Source organism: Molothrus ater, chromosome 4 (assembly GCF_012460135.2).
Source record: "Molothrus ater isolate BHLD 08-10-18 breed brown headed cowbird chromosome 4, BPBGC_Mater_1.1, whole genome shotgun sequence".
In the NCBI taxonomy this organism is placed as follows: domain Eukaryota; kingdom Metazoa; phylum Chordata; class Aves; order Passeriformes; family Icteridae; genus Molothrus; species Molothrus ater.
In genome coordinates this window covers 14571765-14591525 of record NC_050481.2, presented here as the reverse complement: position 1 = coordinate 14591525, position 19761 = coordinate 14571765, and the positions used below count along the sequence as shown (strand labels likewise).

The following is a 19761-nucleotide window of genomic DNA, read 5'->3' as shown; positions in this document are numbered from 1 at the left end:
TTAAATAAATAAATTTAAAATAAAGGTGATTTTAAATATTCAGCTTATTTTATTACATTTATCTTCCTGCTGTTACCATAGAAATCAGAACACCAGGAAGACTTACAGGCTTCAGCACTGAAGGGGCAAAGAGAAGCTGCTGCATCCCTGCACTGCCTTACACAACACCAAATCCTAATGGTCCCAGCTTCCACTGGCACATTATGAGGGAGTTTAGGAATGTAATGAAAATGTTATTTAGTAAGAAAATGTACATAATTATTAAATGAAGATTTTTTTAATACAATCTTAGCTGTTTCACTTGAGCTACATAGTAATCCTTAATTTAATTTTACGGCTTTCCTCAATGTTACAAAATCCTCTGCCCATCCACATCCCGTGATCCCGTGACAGTGCTAGCACAGAAACTTCCTAGAAATCCCCTTGTACTGCTGTTTTTCCTGCTCCTCTCTACCTCATTTGCTCTACCTCAACTGTCTCATTTGAAAGTTATATTCTTTGTTGTTCATCTATTGCCAGCATCAACATCGGTCTCCTTCTAAATTTAAAAACTTCACGCTTGGGGCAATTACCAAAGGCATAGCATGGGAGGTGCTTGCAGTACTCTCTTTTTATTTTACTGGGAGCAAAATCTTGTGCTTTAAAGGATCTGTTTATATCAATTTGTAGTAAACTTTGTTAATTACATACATAGTACATATTTTAAAAAAATTAAAAATAAATATATATCCATCACTACATTCTGCTCTTAATATTTTGTACAAAATATTAAGTAAAGTGCAGCCTCTACTGAAATGTTTTTACTGTAAGGACTGAGCTGCATATGATCTAATATAATAATTTCAGAGATGGAAAAATGACATAACTGATCCAAATGGTTGTGAAAGCTGGCTCTGGTTTTAAACTCAGTTTTTCAATAATTTTTGGTACCTTAATTGTACCTTTGGTTCAATAATTTTTGGTACCTTATACAATGCCTAGTGCTGGTTTTCATTAGGCAAACCCTCAAGCCCTTGACTAGGGTAAAAAACCAACAACAGCATCAAGTGCAATGGCCAGGAAATTCAGAACCTGCACACTTCTGCACCTGTGATTTATTCTTTCTGCTGCAGATGACAAACTGAGAAAAATCAAAGGAGCAAGAAAACACACAGCACATTAGTCATGCAGTGCATTTGCAAAATACTGTTGAAATATTGATGCTGTACTTTAACAAACTAAAGTGTCTCCACAAAGTGTGTCTCAGCATCACTGAACTCTCTCAGTATCCCACATCACTGCTATTTTGCAGCCAGGTAAAGCTGGAATGGTAAATAAGATAATTTGGGTAGATTTGATAAAAATAGGAAATTATTTTGAAATTTCAGTCTTTTCAAGAAGTAGCTGCAGATTCAGAAATCTACAGAGAGGCAATGTTAAACCTAAAATCAAAAAATAAATTGAGACCTGTGGGGGAATTCCAGGGTTGAGTTGTCCCTCTGGGGCTTTTATGCCAGCACAAACCAATATCTAGAAGAGGAGCACAGCCTGAGTTTTAATATTCATCATCAATGCCATCAACTGTGTTTTGCCTTTAGGAGAAATAAGAAGCCACCATGCATCTTCCTTAGGGGAAGGAATGGATAAGCAGTACAGCTTGCCATGAGGGATGCAGTTCTGGCTTCCAGCTGGGAGGAGGAGATGTGCTGGGAGCACGAGCCATGGCCCCAAAGGCAGCCCGTGTCCCACCGCTCCCACTGGTTTCCCACGTTGTGTGAGCGAGGATCCCTGCCATTCCGTGTCTTGGCTCCTGCTGGGTTTCTGTTGGCAGTGCTGAACTTGTAAATGCTTTTTATTCCTTCCTGAGCCTCTGAAAGTTTGCCAGCCAATGCCCTGACTTAATGTATGGGTGGAAGCAGATACCTGGGATGTTGTCACCAGTAGCCGGCGGACAGCAACTGCCTGAGCCCGTTAAAACCTGAGCAAAAAGGAGCATCCCTTGCCTTTCTCTGGAATTCAGGCATCTGACTTCTGCACTGCAAAGACAGAAAAACTCCTGCTTTTGAAAGGCTGGGCTCATTTCTTGAAGACATGAACTGTCACGCCACCTCTTTTCAAAAACGTTGAGGACTTTTCCCTCAAAAGGGCACAGCCAGGGAAAGAGTCATGGTAGCCTTTAGTTCTATGAGTAATTTATCCAGTAAGGGAAAAAGCAATGGAAGTTGCAACTAACTGCCCTACCTTCCAGAACCATGCCTTAGAAATCCTGTTTAAGTCTGCTCCCTGTAGTAAAGTGTATTTTGCAGAGTTTCAGCCAGAATCCCTGTAAATAAGCTGGTGTTACAAACCATGGGGTTTTGTACATCCCTTGCTTTGTTCTTGCACCCATTCCAGCCAGCACTACTTTGTTTTCTGCTTTCAGTTGTGTATAATTTTACCCATTTAATGCTCTGGACTTAGATTATCCACACATGTGCCTGCCTCAGGTTTAATTAGATTAGAAAATTTTAGCTAGAGTCTTTGGTTCAATCTTAAAAAGAAATTTTCTCCCTCTCTTGAGTTAAATAAACTTTTTTTTTTTGTGTTTTTCTTTTCTTTCAGGATTTCTGTTACTTTTGCAGAAGGAATCTGAAAAGTCTCAGAGCTTAGGGTTTGCATTAGGGACAGTCTTTTCCCATGTCTTAAGAAAATCTTCTCCATTAATATCTCTGTTCTCCCAAATCCCTAGATCCACTCAAGGTAAGGTTTCCTCAGTGACAACAAATGAAGAAAAACCTCCTAGAGTCTCTCACTACATAATCCTTACATCTCATCCAACCTGATCAAAGGAGTCACATGGGAAAAATATTATGGGATAGTATAACTTAAGGGTTTTGTTAAGGATACAGTTTTTAAAGCATGCACCTAAAGGGCTTAAACTGTGATTTTGCAGACCACCTTAATTTTGGAATTTTGCAACTTCTTGAATTTCACTTTGCACAGCCTACAAGCATAACTACACTTTTTGAATGTTATGCCATATGCAGCAGTCATTCTTTAAGAGTGTTTACCCTCAATACAAGTTATGTGGTGCCACGTGTATCACAGTCTTCTAAAGATTTACTGTGGATTAAAACCAAAGCTGTATCTACAGAATATTAGTTTTGATCACAGCTACTACGATACAAAAGAAATGGATGAAAAAACTGCACATGCCATAACTTAAACAAACACAACACAAAGCACCCTATTTTATGCCTCTTTTTAGGCTGTTTTTTAGGCATTTCTGTGACAGGCTGAGCAGCCATTTCCTTATCCCTCAGTTAAAATCTTTGTGTTCAGTTAAGCCCAATTAAATCAATGGAATATATGCTTGAACCATAAAGACAAACAGTACACTTAATTAGATAGGTAGCATGACTAAATGAAGGCAGACAAATATTTCCAGCCTTCCACAAGCCTACAGGAAATCAAACCACATATGAGTAGGGAGGCATTTTGCACTGTATTTATACAATCAAAACTACATTTAACAGCTATTAACAATACAGATCCTCATTTGTTATTGGCCTTGTTTACAGGCCTTCAGAACAAGAAAGAAAACAAGATCATATATCATGGCCCTCCAGAAACATTACAACTTCCTTTTATTCACAGTAGTTAAGAGTAAACGGAAAATTCATTTAACGTAAAACAAAGCCACATAATTCCACTAATGCCAACCTCTACTTTCACTCATTTTCATTGAAGAAAATGCTGAACCCTCTGGGGCACCAAGGGTCTGGTCAAGGACATTGCTTATTTTTTCTTGTAGAGAAACAGGAAATGACCTCTCCAGACACAATATGAAAAAATACCAAGAAAATCTTGGCCAGGTGATAACAGAAATGAAACTCCCTCAAACCACTAAAAGGAAAGGCATTGTAAAGCATCCCCTTTCATTCTGCATCAATTTATAAATGTCCTAAAATGCCAAGGGCAGTAAAAAACGCAGAAAGTTTCACCAAGTAAACCTCAAGGAGGTCTAATAAACTCCATGGCACAGAAACAAAGGCCAGTGTTTATAATTACAAAGCACATTTCCAAGTTCAAGGTACTCAAAAAGTAAAGGTAAGATCAGCCTTCAGGAATTTCAGAGCAAAGTTTCAAAGCACTTCATGAACAGGAATATGTATTGTATTTTGTATTACAGAAATGGTTTCTACACTGAACTGCATTGTACAATTCCAGTACGTAATCTCTGGCCTTACCTCAAAACTGGGAAAAGCACTGCATCTCTTAACTTAGAATCACAAAACAGTAGCTTGGGAGGGACCTCTGGAGGTCTCAAGTCCAACCCCCTGTTCTCTGCAGAGCTAATTTTGACATTGGAGCAGGCTACTTGGGGCTTTGCCCAGTGAAGGCTTGGACATTATCCGGGACAGAGACTCCAAGGTCTCTCTGGGCACCTGCTCGGCTGATTCACCATCTCCTTAGGAAATGTCTTCTGCTGCTGACCAGGAGGCACTGTCTTGTTCCAAGCTTGGGATCACAAACTCTCATTCTTCCCCTGAACACCTCCATGAAAAGCCACACTTCATCTTTTCTACCACTCATTAGGAAGCTGAAGGGTGCAATTAAATCCACATTGCACCATCAGGTCCCTCACTGTCCCAGTCAGCCCTGACCACCTCGGCCATCCTCCACTGGCTCTCTGCCAGCTTTTCAACAACATTACCTTGCCAGAGAGCCCTAAACTCAGACTCCAAATGCAGCCTCAACCACCATTTTGAGTGGCAATGTGAGAGACTGGGAACAAATGCCTGCTGTGATACCCAGGGAGTATGAAACACAAGCAAAGTGTGTGTGAAAGAAAACCCTTCACGTTCCAGAGATGTGTCCATCACTGTTTCAAAGTGAACACCAAATGTCCTACTCTTTCACCTCAAATATCCTACTCTTTCACCTCCAGGGAAATTTCTGCCCTGATTAACTACTTCAAAAGGCCCTGTACCCCTCTTACATCTCCTGGAAATTTTTTTTTTCTCTACTTATAAGCAATTGCCTTCTCTCTGCAATGAGTATATTGCCAAACACACAGGAGGCCAGACCACTATCTCAATTACATATCTGGTTTGGGATGTTTTAATTTTGCACTCTTTTTTGCAACTGGATCCCTACCTCAACCTCAATATAATTCTACAGGCACCTATCTTCAAGGCTTGCAGCATAAAACTCTCAATTGATCTCAAATTCTCGAAGTTACTTCTAGCTGCAGTAGAACAAGAGCAAGCAATGCACACACTTTTATTTGCAAGCAGGATTGATTTCTCTGTCCAATAAATTCTGACCCCCTGACTGACTTTCTTGAGATGAGGGAAAGCTGCTTTTGTGTTTCAACTGTTAGTCTACATTCCCCCAAGAGACCTAAACTCTTCAAAGTTCACATTTTCACTTACCTCTAGCTACAAATACCTTTTCTTCTTCTCCTGTGACAATTCTCTAATGTTCAAGTCATAATGGAAGTACTTTCAACGTGGAAAATGGCTGACACTACATTTTCGGCCACATGAAGTAAATCACCAGTTCCCCCTCTTTAAAAAAAAACCCAAACCAAACAATCCTTGTTTGATACTGCTCACTGCTTTGGGACCCATCTCATACTCATTAATTATTTAGGGATTCCTAAATCAAAGACAGACTATTAAGATAGACAGCAACAAAGCGTCTTTTCCAAGAAAAAGATTTCAAAATGCATCAGGAGATTAAGTGATAAGTTATTTTTTTTTTAAATTCTATTCCTGTTTTGTGGGTTCCCCCCCCCCCCCCAAGTGAACCCATATCCTATTGATTATGTCTCCTTTTTACCTCTAAAAAAACCCCCTCAGCTTTCTGGGATAAGCAAATGATGCAAGCCCCCATTTGACTGCCTGTGCATTCACTTAGATTTTTGACTTTACTGTCTTGTAATAAACACTAGGAGAATGGAGCAGAAATTAAATTATAGTCATCAAAAGCAAAGCACTAAACACACACAAACATAAAATATGAAGGAACACATACTCAGACAGAATGGTTGATCCTTCTTTTTGTCTGAATGCATCATAAAAGAAGTTATGTTTCATTACTGAAAAAACATTTTGGCTTCTTTCACGGTCGCAAAGAAGGGTAATTAAGACTGTCAAGAAAACACATTGAACAGCTGTATATTGTTAACAAAAGCACCATTATATGACTGCTCTGAAAAACCCCAGTAATTTAAACATTCACATTTCCTAGAAGTTGGATATTTTTCCAAGCTCCAGTAGATACCAAAAAATGTTCTTTTCTATAAATTGTGGTTGTGTATCAGTCACATTTCAAACCAGTGGGATGGTCCCAGTTTGAGAACACATCCCCATACATAAGGAGAAATGGACAGCAGTAATCAAAGCTTTGGCAATTGAAATGTGAGTCACTGAAAAAAATTAAAACTTCAGCTGCTTTTTAAGCCACAATTAGCTGAAATTTTCTTAGACTGTGAGTATGCCTGAAAAACCAAATAAAGACAGCAATCCTTCCAGCCTACACTGAAAAGGGCCATTAAGAAATACTTACTCATCGAAGATCAGGTCTGGAGCAAAATAGAGGAACTGGCTGTTTGTATGTTTGTATGACCTCCAACTCAAGGCAAACGATGACAGACACATCCATGAATACTGAATTAAAGTAATTTGGTCCTCGAGAGGCAAGTTTCTAAATCCTAGAGATCAAACCAGAAAATACCCATGAAGTACAAAGGCTGGTCAAACCATCACCAAACACATAGCTTAGTACTTTTCCAGTATTCACTAACAAGAGCAACACTCCCAATTCAGAAAAAATAAAACCGCAATTTTTCATTCCAGTGACAAAACATGTTTTCTTCTTAAGAGGCTATTACTGAAAATGAAAGCTTTTTAAACATCAATCACAGACATTTGAAACAAACTTTACATAAAATAAGAAAAAAACCCAACTATCTTCTCTCAGAGGTTCAGGTCTCACACCCCCCAGTTGCCGGTTTTCTCAACACAGTCCATGGATTAAAGATGCAATTTGCCAAGCAAATATTTCTCTGAACTAAAAGAAACAGTGAAGTGACATCTCAGCAGATGACTCATGGTCCTACCTGGAAGTATCTTCGCCCACTTCACCACCTGAATCATCTGCTTGCCGGCCAGGCGGTTTAGGGTGGAGAGCAGGTACTCCGCCGTGTCCGGCTTCGAGCTGTCGTATCCTGCGTACACGATCTCCGGCTCAATGCTTTCAAGGATCTTAACAGGAGAGGGAGTAAGTGCTGGTGAGATAGCAGACATGTGGGGGACAAGTGCAGTGTTGACAGAGGGCTCGGTCACGGGCGCGATGTACGTCGTCCCTTCCTCGGGGCTCTGCGGGGGCGGCTGCTGCCGCTGCTGGGGCTGCTCCTCGTGCATCCCTTTCAATTTCCCCAACTTTTTGGACTTCCGGGCTGTGAATGTGAGCAATGAGAAAGCCAAGTCAGTACAGAAAGCCAGCAAAACCCTGGGCTTCTGGGCTTTATACAGGAAATGAAAGCCAAAATATAATTTCAAAGCCCTTCAGTGAAACAGGCACAGGACCTTAAGAAATACCTCACTGCTGGCAGCATCGTCACACTGGAAAAAAGAACAAAAGACACCTCTAAGCTCATTTTCACTGCTTTACTGGATGTTTTTATACATGACAGAATGTCCAGTATCTGCCTCCATACAGACATGCATAAAACATCCTAGTTACTGTGGTCAGTGCCAACTAAACATTTCAGACCTGTAATCACTTATCACCTACAAGGCTGCAATTCATGATCTGCATTGCATTGGTCATCAAAAGAAGTCTGCACAATATTAGCAGACCCAGAGCCCTCCTAAGCTTTTGCCTCAACTTGAACTGCAGTCAATTAATTTTGAACAGCTCAACTTAGTCAAGTCCCCTTTCCTTTTGCTGCTTTGATATGTCTGTAACAGCTTTACCCATTTCTCTTGAATATTTAAAGCTTAAATATTTATCCACTTAAAGAAGAAAAACTGAACTTCATGTAACACCTTTCTCACTGCTATCAACATGTCTCTGATGATTTGCCTTCCCTTTTCTTTTAATTTTCTTTTATTTTCTTTAATTCTACCCACCCTACTTTTCTTTACTAAGTACTCTTAGAAGCCAGCAATGCTATGGTGCTTCGATTCCTTGAAGAGAGGCCAGCCATTCCCTGTGGGCTGCATTCCCCACTTTGCCATAGCAGGAGAAAAGAATTGGAATTAAAAACCAAGACAATTCTGTTAAAAAACCACACACAAAGAACCAACCAAAAAACCCATCATCACCCTTTTTGCAATAGGGAAATGTAACCACAACAACAAATAATCTTTAAAATCAATAAATAATGAGCTACATTTAAGTGTTTGCAGATCTTTCAGAGTAACTTCTCTCAAATGAAATCTTTCTTATCTATCTGGACACAGCTAAAACCCTTGTCTGGACTTTTATCTTCCTCTCTCTTGATTCTTACAACATTCCTTTTACTGGCATCAGTAAATACAAGCCTATCTCACTCCCACTTGGAATACTGTTGTAAACAGCCCCTTCCTAGTCCATTTCCTTCCCCAAGTTTACCTCCTCAGGTTTCTTCCCATCATCAATTCCCCTCCTCTATCTTTCCTTAAATATAACTCCTTTTCTTCAGTTCCAGGATCCTTTCTGGACAACTTCCATCTCTCAAAAATGTTCACCTCCACTCTAGCTCAGCATGCCATGCCACTTCCTCCTGGGATGTTTCCAAAGCTTGCTCTATGTGCCTGTTCCTGCTCCTCTTATTTACGGTGCAGGAAACTCCCCAGTGAGACCCACAGAACCACCTCATTACTCTTCTACAAACCAATGTTTTAAGAACTCCCCTCCAACAGCAGAGCTGCTGCTGCCCTCAGACCATTTCTGGTGACAGCAGCCATTAAAGTGTCACTGTTTCCTGGACACTGGGGCTGCCTGCCCAGAGCCAGTGGCTGGGAATGAGCGAGGCAGGATACAGACGCCCAGGGGCCAGGACAATGCACACCCAAGTGCAACAATAGCCCGTTGTTTTCAACGCTTCCTTGCTGGGACAGTACCTTGAACTCAGAGGAGATGGTTCATCCCATGATTCAACAGAAAAAAATATTTATTAGGGTAAGCATGAGGCACAGAAAACAGTGATGTTACTACTCATACACAAGATCTTGAAGGTGCCCAAAGAGATGCTCCTTGACTATGGCGTTCAAAAGATAAAAATAAAATTCCCTGCTACTGCAGCACATCCTGCATGGAGCAGGGAGTCCAAAATCCAAACATCAGTTTGTAGTAGTTTCCATCACACCATGAAGGATCTTCCTGGCTGATCTCAGTGCAAACAACCCTCAGAGCCTACAGAGAACTTCAGAGATCTATGTTTAACTTTTATCACTTTAGCTTCTGAGAGCTGGAGGAAATTAGGTGAAGGAAATTAATTTCATTGATTCATTTCAGGATGTATTTCTCTGCTTTTGAGAATTCCTTATTTCCTCCATGCCTGCAGACATACAGACCAAGTGAGGCAAGTTGAATTTTTTAATAAAAGGATTGAATATGCAAATAAAAATGTACTGCTCCTAATAAAATTTAAAGTTCTTTTGTTCAGCTAATCACATCTATGCAAAAACCTCCTAATTACCAAAAGCATTAGCACAGGCTACACAGGAATAGCTGTCCATTTGATGTTATAAGGAAGAGATGAGACAAGTAGCTGTCAGCAAAGGTTTCACTGCAGCTTAATCTGTCTCAAGACACAAGAATTGTGAGAAGATCCTTCTATAAGTCTGTTCAAATCCTATTTCTTACTTTTCTATTACGAAATTCTTAAAAAAACTCATTCAAACAACGAAGCACAACCAAAGGGTTTTTTCATCCTCTGGTGCATCAAGCTACATGGATGCAACATCCATTCTTCAAGATGTCATTTTCAACTCTAGTACCCAAAAATCCATTTTACAAAGCAGCAGCTGATCATTTTGTTAAACAAGCATTTTCCTCACTCTGCAAAATAAAACAGAGGGAGTTATAGGCAAAGCAGACAACCCTGGAAAGTTCAGCCCTGAAAAGGAAATGAAAATGCAGTTGCTCCCCATGTGGTGCCGTTGCACCTACTTGAGTAGGTGCAACTGCACCACATGGGGAACAACTGCATTTTCATCATTGTGAGCACTAAATATAGTTTGCATTTATCTTAGAAAGACAAAGCTGGACTTACAGATTTTTCAACAAAATAAATCCCAAAAGCAAAACAACGATGAGCAAACTCAGCTGAATGTCTGATAATGAGTTAACAGAGCCATTGGACACTGAAAACAGAGTTTAAACATAAGCCTGAAGAGACAGAGATTAGTTCTTGCTGCTAGTATTCATTAAGTTTTTCAGGCACTATTTTATTTTTTTCTGTTATCAAAACAGGACTAAAAAAAGAGAACTCTACACATTTTTCATGTTTATAGAGGCAAAAAAATGCATTTGCACCAAAACTACACCAGAATAAAAAAAGTGTCGGCTTACCAACTCCATCAAGTATCTTGCAGCACAGATAACTGATAACATACTTAAGACATAAGTTTGTATGTTCTATTCTCCAAGAGTTTTTTATTAAAAGAAAAAAAAAATTCTTCCACGTATAAAACTGGCATAAAAATGTGTTTTAGTTTCATTTTCTTCCATTATAATGCCTTTAAAATGAAGCTGAGAAAAACATTACTGCTTGACAGTCATGTTTACAGTGAAGAAAACTGTATTTTTCCTTTGGCTCCATGCCAGTGCTGTAGCTCAACTGGTTTGGTAACTCCCACAGAAACCAACAAGTAAAGATTAAATACAAACTGAGCAGTACATACTCCAAGGCGCTCTTTAAAAGCCGTTTTTCACATCTGCTCTCTCACTCCAATACCAGCTACAAAACCAAATAAGCCACCTCTGAAATGGAGAGTAAAAGCCACACTCATCAGGATTACTCCCTGAAAACACTCAAGAAATCCCTGGCTCTCCACAATCACCAGGGGATGAAGCAAGCAGGGGGCATTTCCAGTGACAAAGCTGAAGTCTGAAGCCTGTCTGGGGTTAGGACAAGGGTTTCATCCAAATGGCTGTGTAGCAGTGACTGCAGGACTTCTTGCCCTCCTGTTCAATGTTATTGCAACCAGAATATCATATTATAATTCTCCTATTTTTCAATCATCTGAGATAGAGCAATAGGTGAAGAAAAACAAACAATAGAGAAAGACACTGCAGATATACCAGAGGTTAAAATCTCATAGATCTGTCATGACTTTTGTTGAGTATTTTAGGTGGTCCTTATGCTCCAATTAAAATAAATAAGGCATAACATTTGAAAAGTCACAAACCTAGATTTTAAAAAAGCACCTCCAACAGCCATTCTGTGTAGCTCTAACAATAAATAGTGGAACAAATAAGATTCAAGTCAGTTGGACAGCTGGTTCCTTACTATTGAACCCTCACATGGAAGTCTCCTTTCTTGAAGATGAAACAGGGATCCTGCCATCTCAGGATGGGAGTTTTTGTGCCATCTGTGAAATGCTGAGTAGGTTTCTAGTCATCTGCAACAGGGAATGCTACTCTAGGTCCAATAACAGAACATTCATCTGGATGTGGCCCTATTGTAAAGCAGCTTCGGAATACAAATTAACATGAACATCAACTACAAATTATAGCATTCTTTATTTTTAAGGGCAAAGCTTGAGGGTTTAGGGTAGCCACAAGAGAGGTAAACTACCACACTATCTTTTCAAAAATATCATAGTAAACATACACATGCTATACAAGTTAGGTCTAGAGGAAGATAATACATGTAGATTATATACATTATATGCTTCCTTTGTGCCCAGGGAATATACACAAATTAAGTTATGGACTCCAACACCCAATCACTATTTTTCATAGGCTCAAAATTAATAATTTTCATCATATTACAGTTACAAAAAGGGGATCCAGAAACATTGAAGAACAAAATGTTTTTAATAGATCAGCCCCCATAAATATTATGATTTAATTCAGCAGATTTCTAAGAGAGTAGTATCTTGTTTGTAGAATTGTACTAGTGTTCAAATTTAGAAGATGAACAATGTAAAAAGCTCTGCAGACTCACGCTCGCTTCCAGTACTCTGAAAGTTAAAAAAGTAAGCCAAGTCTGAAGTTTAGAAATAAGCTGTAGTTCTATGCCGGGTGAATCACAAGACTTGTGATGACAACCCCCTGGAATCTAAATTTATTTTTTCTTAAAGATGATATTCAGAGCTTGCCTTGATGTCCATCAGAAAATCATTTACTGTTTGTATACCTAAAGTCGCAATTTAGACGACTAAGACCTTTATTTAATCACATCTGTAAAGCTCTGCCAGAGCCAGGACCATGCTGATCCTGACCCAACAGATCTTTATTATATTCTATGCATGTTTGAACCCACAGGGGATATCAAAAGCACATTATAAAAACACATGCTACCTCTAGTATAAAGCCTCTCAGTGGAGAGAGAGGGGAAACAGAATTGACACAGCAGAGGACACAAAAAGTGGTGGATGTTTAAAAAAAGATGCAGAGAAGAAGAGAAAGCAGCAACTGAAGTAAATATACGAAATATAAAAGACAAGGCAGGGGAGGTGCAAATCACTACATGCACTTCAGACGAGTGGAATAATTTGGGATTATTTCTAACGTGTGCTGTACCACTGGCGGTCTAGGCAGCCTGAGGGTAGACACTATGCTGCAAAACAAACTCACTGTGGCCACCTGTAACTCTGTACCCAAGCCAGTGCACACCTGCATTTCAAACACTTGGGCTCCTCCACTGAGCTCCAGTGCCCGAGCTCCACACCTGAGCTCCAACCACCGCCTCCTGCCCAGCCTCCACAGCTGCCAGCTACCTCCCTTCCACCCTGTGCCAAATGCTTCAGGATTTCCCTGCACACCCCGCCACTAACACCTCCCTCTGCTCTCCAAAAACAACCTCCAGGACCTTGCTGCACCACAGTTACCAAAGGTGCCAATTCTCCCCTCGAGGCAGCTCTGACTCAAGGTAGATTCTTCTCAAAGCCCTCACTCAGCGCCTCCACCTTTGTACAGATAAATGCTCCATCAAAATGCCACTCTTCTCTCCTCTGAATCTTTTCATCATGTTTGCCTGGTGACTTTGCCTCACTTACTTCAATGAGCTGACATCTGTTCTCATTAGCTATTTTACTGCTACCACAAATAGTGTTTTCCCTTCCCCCAAATCTGTTGTATCTTGACATGAAAATTTTGAGCTATCTTGGTACAGACGTTTTTTCACTTAGTTGTCTAGCACAATAGGAATGAGATTTTGCTGAGAATTTTCTAGACAATAATACAGACTTCATATATACGCAGACACATATGCCTGGGAATGCATGGAATAAAGTGAAAAACAGTAATGCAAACGAGATCCTACAGCATTATTCAATTTTCCCTACAAAGTGCACTCAAGCATTCTTATTTTCTTCCAGAAATAACCATGATAGGACCCAAAAGCTTTCATAAAACCCATTACCCACTTTGGGAAACAAACCACTGATTTTCAGGTAGCTCCAGAAGATGAAGAACCTCTAAATGTGACCCCAAGTGTTAGAATCATAGAACATGAGCTGGAAGGAGCCCACAAGGATCCATGAGTCCAACTCCTGTTGTGCCATGTGTGAGAGGAAGGACCAGGTACAAATCTGGAGGCCCACAGACAAGCAGATGAGTCACTGCTTTAACTGGAGACACCAAGGGGAGGAAGCAAACGAAAAGCAACTACTGAAGCAGGGACAACTTGTACAGGGACTTAAAAGGAGAGCACAAAATTACTTTATCATGTAAGACACACTGCCTAGAGGACTCGACTCTTGCAGAGCAGAGGCTTTTCAAGGGTGATTTCTGCAGTAGTGTTTGGGATATGCTGAAGAGACCCAGTAGTCTGTCTAAATATGCAAAGAAAGCAAGACTGCAGCTGGTAAGGAAGAAAACAAAGGTCCTGGCTTCACATGGCAAAATAAATTTTAAAATCTGTTTCTGACAGCTGTGACCCAGAGGACAAAGTGACAGAAAACTTGCTGTTGAGCCTGAAGAATGAGCAGTCTAATTAACAAAGTGAAGAAAATTTCCTAATTTCTTATCCTCCAATGTAAGAAGGAAGTTTTTTATTGGACAAGTAGCTCCAATCTGACGACTGAATTCAGTGGAATGAAATGGAAGGCACAACTGAAACAATGACATAGTCTGACATACTGTTTACTAATTAATAAATAACACTTTAATCTGACAGGACTGGACAGCTTAAAGACAAGGAGTAAACATGCATGAAGTCTGATCTATGGAAATGTCACATTTTATTTGCCTTTAGTCAGACCCTGCAAAGAGCCAGGACCATCCATAAGTGCAATTCTTATTCTTGGTTTACATCTGGATACCTACAAGGGAGGTACAACACAGATAGAAGAAAGAGCTTCTGATGCACATTTTAATGGTAATTGTGTACTATTTTCATTATGTTCACCTGGATGTATTTTGGTTCGTTATTCTAGTTGGATTTAAATTCTAATAAAACAGACTGCAACTAGGTAAATATTACTTTGGTTACTTACAGAACAACCTCAGAAATGTTTGCATTTTGCTTTGTTTGGAACAGATTCTAATAAATGATGCAGTGCAATGCTGCTGGAGCACAGGCCTGTAAAGCACAGAAACAATTTATCTGAAGCAGTTTATTTGATCGCCTTGAGCAGGATCAACCGAACTTTGCCCAACTCAGTATGCTATTCATCTCCAATAAAGAGAATTCTACAATATCCCACCACTATCGAACCACTCAGTGCTCTCCCAACATCTCCAATGTTGCATCATTTTTGTCTGCAGTAAAGTTGATTTCTCCCTATCATTCCCCCAGTGGCCAAAAAGAACAACTTATCATTCCTGTCCTCTTTTACACCACTTTTTGAATTGAAAGACTGGCATTATGACCTTCTTAAAGCCTCTTCATTCTACACTAACAAGAAATGAGTTTCTTTGACTCTGTTTCTTTTTTCTTTTCCTAAGCATCTTATTATCCTTGTTCTTCCCAGGACAGTCTCTAATGTGTACGCACCTTTCTTCAGATACATGATATGAAATTTCAGGAAGATTCAGTTTAAATCTTAAAGGAATCTTTCTAAATGTAAAGACCTGATGTGAAAAAACAGAACAGGTTAAAAAGGGACCTGCAGGACATTCACACTGGACAAGTCCCAGAAGACATGAGAGACACGTCCTTCACAAAGGTACCACGGGTACTGCAATCCCACCAGCTGGCACAGGAACCTACATGACAATTTTGCAAGGCTGCCCAGAAGTGCTGAAACCAGACACAATCATCAGGCCCACACTTGCCAGCTCTGACAAGAAACAGAGTGATTCCTTGGCATCACACAAGACTTTGCCTATTTTTTGCAACAATTTCACCTCTCTGACTTTAACTCATGATCATCACCCGACCGTGCTCTTCTTTCTTCCCTGCCATCTCTCAGCAGCTACTCTCAGGTATCCCATTTCCCCATGCCTCAACTTGCACTTCTCAACATCCCAGTCTGTACCAAAAATGACATCACATTGGTTTCCAACACTGGAACTGAAGATGCTTTTGAGTTCTGATCCAAATTTGTAGATTTACATATTTATTCCCTACTTTGTTATACATGTAATCATTACAATTACTACTGGATCCCCAACAGGACTCTACTCCAGATGTCCTTTCAGCATAACAAGGAACCACTCTGGAAGAACACTATTCTGAGTAATTACATGCCCACTTCATGAGAAATCTCATGATATTTTAATGAAAAAAACACATTTTCTTCTGATTACACTTATGGCTCGAGATACTGAGCAGTGAAATGCAAACACCTGCAGGGAGGTGGCACCTCACACCAACGTTTGCACACAGCAGTTGTCTCAAAAATCTTCAGGTGAAAGCCCAGATCAAATCTTGTGTATTTTGAGGTCTGACCCAAGGGTCAAGCTCAGGTTACCCACCTGTCTGTCACATGGGACAGGGATGAGCACTGGGGAGTGTTTGGGTAAGAGACAGAGGAATTAATCCCTTTTTGAAGTTGAGTTTCAGGCTAAGCATTCATGAAGAGACAGCGGACAGAAGTGACAAAAGAAAGCCAAGATCCAAAGTGCATTTTACAGGAATATTTAGGTTGTCAGGGAAAATGTCTAACACATTTGCTTGTTTCTCAGCAATCCTCAAAGTGATAATTAAATGAAAAATAACAGTTTCATAGGGGTACTCCTCCCTGTGTGGGAACAACTTTCACCAAATGCCAATTAGTGGTTTCCTGTTAAAATCAAATCAAGCTGGTTTTGATAAAGCTTTTTAATGAGAAATGGCTAAAGTATGAAAAATTTCCCCCAATATATATTGCATATTAAATCCCCAAATCACATAACACAATCTCACATCTAGCATTTCTGGTATATAAAACTCTCTCTTGTACTTCTTCATTAATTTCAAAAGAAATGTATTTACTAAATATTTAAATCATCCAATAAACAAAGCCTTAAAAAAAAAGGTTACAAAAGTAAATTATAATGTTGATAAAAGCCAATCTTAATCAGTCCTTTTCAGATGCTCCCAAAACTCATTTTTTACTGATTATTTATTCATTCTTCAAGCGTATAGCAAATTCAATAATTCTTGAGCTAAGAATTGTCTACTAAATGCATCAGTGGTTTTGATTATTCTATTTGACATCAAATAAAGACAAGCAGTAAAATGTCAACAACAAATGCAAAGATGAGATCACCTACAACTCCAAGACACCTGTTAGAATGAAACATCAGCAGCTTGAACTGCAAGCATTGGTAATAATTCGATTAAAAAGAAAGTTAAGGAAACTTTGGAGAACAGATTTTGACTGCACCAGACTGAGTACTCTTAGCTATGGTCACTGGTTTCTGCCTTAGGCCAAGTGACAACGTTCCTCCCAAGACACCCATTCCCATCCAGCCTTCTGCAAGGCACTCCTCATCCAAGTCTTCTCTCTTTCTTTTATTTGGGTTGATACCCAATGTTCCATGTCTGTTACATGGTTTATGTGCCCTCCATCCTGATCACAACACGATAAAACCCTGACGGACAATCACCATGTGTAAAACTTCATATTTACATTGGAGACAAAGGCTCTCTCAACAAGTGTTTCAGAGTCCTTCAAAACCAAACTCTGCCATAGCACCTCTTATTCTATATCTTGAGTGCTCAGACTTCTACTCCATGCTAAAGAGTGTGTCATTTTTGTTCTTGCTAGAACTAAGCTTTGTAAGTGCTGCCCTTCCCTCTGTGGTCTTTCTGGGTATGTCATTACCACACTCCCACTTGATTTTTTTTTTTCCCCAAGCAACAAAAATTGTGAGATCCTTTGTCTCCTCATCTGTATGACTTCCATATCCCCAGTTATTATCAACACAGATTTCTGTCAAATGACCTTACTCCTAATACATTGAATGCTGCTGGTCTGTCCCTCATCTTCTAGAAATTATCTCCCCCACTTCCCAGAACAGCAAAGCTACCTGTGAAATACGACCGGGCTGTTTATCTTCTGCAGTCATCTTGGCCATATTTTTCACCATCTAGTTCATGATTAGTCATTAAAAAAGAAAAAAGAGTATAGCCCTGTTAATCTCCTGCTGCAATAAATCACCCTGAACATTAGTGAAAACACTCTGTAGGTAATACCAACCATTTTCCGGGGTAATGGCAAATCTCTACCATCACCCATTTGTATAATCTGGGAAAGCTGATGGCAGAGAACCACAAAGGCACACAAACCACCAGCCCCAGTGTGCAGGAAGATGTGTACTGGGTGGTTTAGAAACACCCCATCCAGTGCCTTCACCTTGCCTCCCTCTTTGTTAAACACCAGCTTCCTGCTGCTGTGTATTCCTAAGGCTTAAATGTGCTCAACGTTCCCTTCATAACCTGCTGGGAAATGTTCTTTCTACTGCCACTGGGCTCCAAGGGCTGCTTTTTGAGCCAGGTATGCCTGCCACACCTCACACTTATTTAAGCAAAACACAGATACAAAAAATGGAAAGCCGCGCACTTGGGAATTGGTGGGGAGAAAAAAGCAGGAAATAAGATCAATAACAAAAAGCACAATTCAGCATTGTGAGCCCAGCCTACTTTGGCCAAGGTTGTTGCAAGCATGGCCAGTTAAATCTTTATGCCCTGCTATTCAGATGGAAATTCTCTGAAGCAATGCTTGGTGAAAAGGACAAGTTCCTCCTGCTCCTACAACTTCTCTCATGATGGGGAAGTGAGTAATGGAAATACATCATCACAAACCACAGGGGCAGGTTTCTAAAGGGTTCTGGTGACAACCAGCAGCTCTGGAAAAAGAGGAACAGGAGACACAGGCAGGTTTTGACAGCAAAGAGTACGCTTGTACTGTGAGGAAGACTAAAAAGGATATGGACTTACAGCACTGTGGAAGGAAACTGTAATAATAATATCACTGTGGAAGTGATAATTTGGTGATTCAGGAAAAAACAAAACTTCACCAAGAGCTGCACATAACAGCTTTGAGAAATGCTGAAAATCTTCCTCTTAGAAAACTGTGATCACCCATCTTGTGTTTTGAACCAAAGCAAGGCACCATGTAGGGAATGTGAAGCTCTGGGGAAAGAGCAGGCTCTGAGCCTGCACAGGGAGTGCTGCACAGCCAAAATCAGACAGCACCCCCAGAGCCTGCGTGCACAGCAGCACTGCAGGACAGGAGGCAGGCTGGGACACACTCCCAGCAGGAGCCCAGCAGGGATGCAGCTCCTCTGCAGGGCTGGCAACCAAGGGTGCTGCGCCTTGAGTGGCACAGTGGAGAGTCCAGAAGATAGAAGGGGAAGTCTGGAGCCCAGCAGCCCCATGCCAAAGGCCTGAAAGGCTGTTCCTGGAGGCAAGACAAATGCTGCTGGCAGCTGGGCTCTTGAAGAAGGGAGAGCTGGAATCAGGAAAACATGAAAAAAACAAAGCATGAACCCGATTAGGAGTTTGATCAGGGACTAGTGGATGTGAGTGTGGGCTCTTGAACCCCTACAGTGCATCTTCTCCAGCTGCCTTTGCAAACAGAATAAAATCATCAGCAAAATGCCAAGGACACACTTTCAATATTGCTTTTAATTGATGCCTGAGAGATTACTCTGACATTACCAGTCCTCTTCAAAATTCTGCATTTTTAACTGCCATTCACAAACAATTTCTTACTAGTTGTTGCATGTGACTGTTCTCATAGTTATCTACAATATTCAAGAATCACAGAATCATTTTGGCTGGAAAAGACCTTTAAAATCATTGAGTCCAACCATTAACCCAACACTGCCAAGTCCACTAAACCATGTCTCTAAGCAGCAGATCTACATGGTTTCTGAAGGAAAACATCCTTCCCTGGACAGCCTCTTCCAATGCTTGACAACCCTTTCAGTGGAGAAACTTTTCCTAACATCCAATCAAAACATTCCATTAATGAGTATTATTCAAGTTGGAAAGTTAGAGGGTCACACCAAGAGCAGGGCAAGAGCACTACACATGGAGTAGGATGGACACAAAAGCAGGAAAAGTTAACTGCTGAACAAATTGGCTCCTACAACATCTTCAATGGCAGGTTAAAAAGCAACAGGCAAATTATCTATTACTTATAATTAACTATTACTTATTAATTACTTAAATATTATTTGTTTGTTACTTATTATTTA

General features: G+C 40.2%; 1 protein-coding gene across 3 annotated transcripts in view; it reads right to left on the bottom strand.

Moving 5' to 3' along the window:
* The window catches only part of NR3C2 (nuclear receptor subfamily 3 group C member 2), a 189954-nt gene that overhangs the window by 24415 nt on the left and 145778 nt on the right, over positions 1 to 19761 (bottom strand). For all 3 annotated transcript variants that reach the window (XM_036381699.2, XM_054514566.1, XM_036381698.2), the window contains 2 exons: positions 7088 to 7426; positions 6535 to 6679 (listed from right to left, as the gene is read on the bottom strand). In XM_036381699.2, coding sequence (XP_036237592.1) covers positions 6535 to 6679; positions 7088 to 7426 — 484 coding nt within the window. The remainder of the gene's footprint in view (positions 1 to 6534; positions 6680 to 7087; positions 7427 to 19761) is intronic.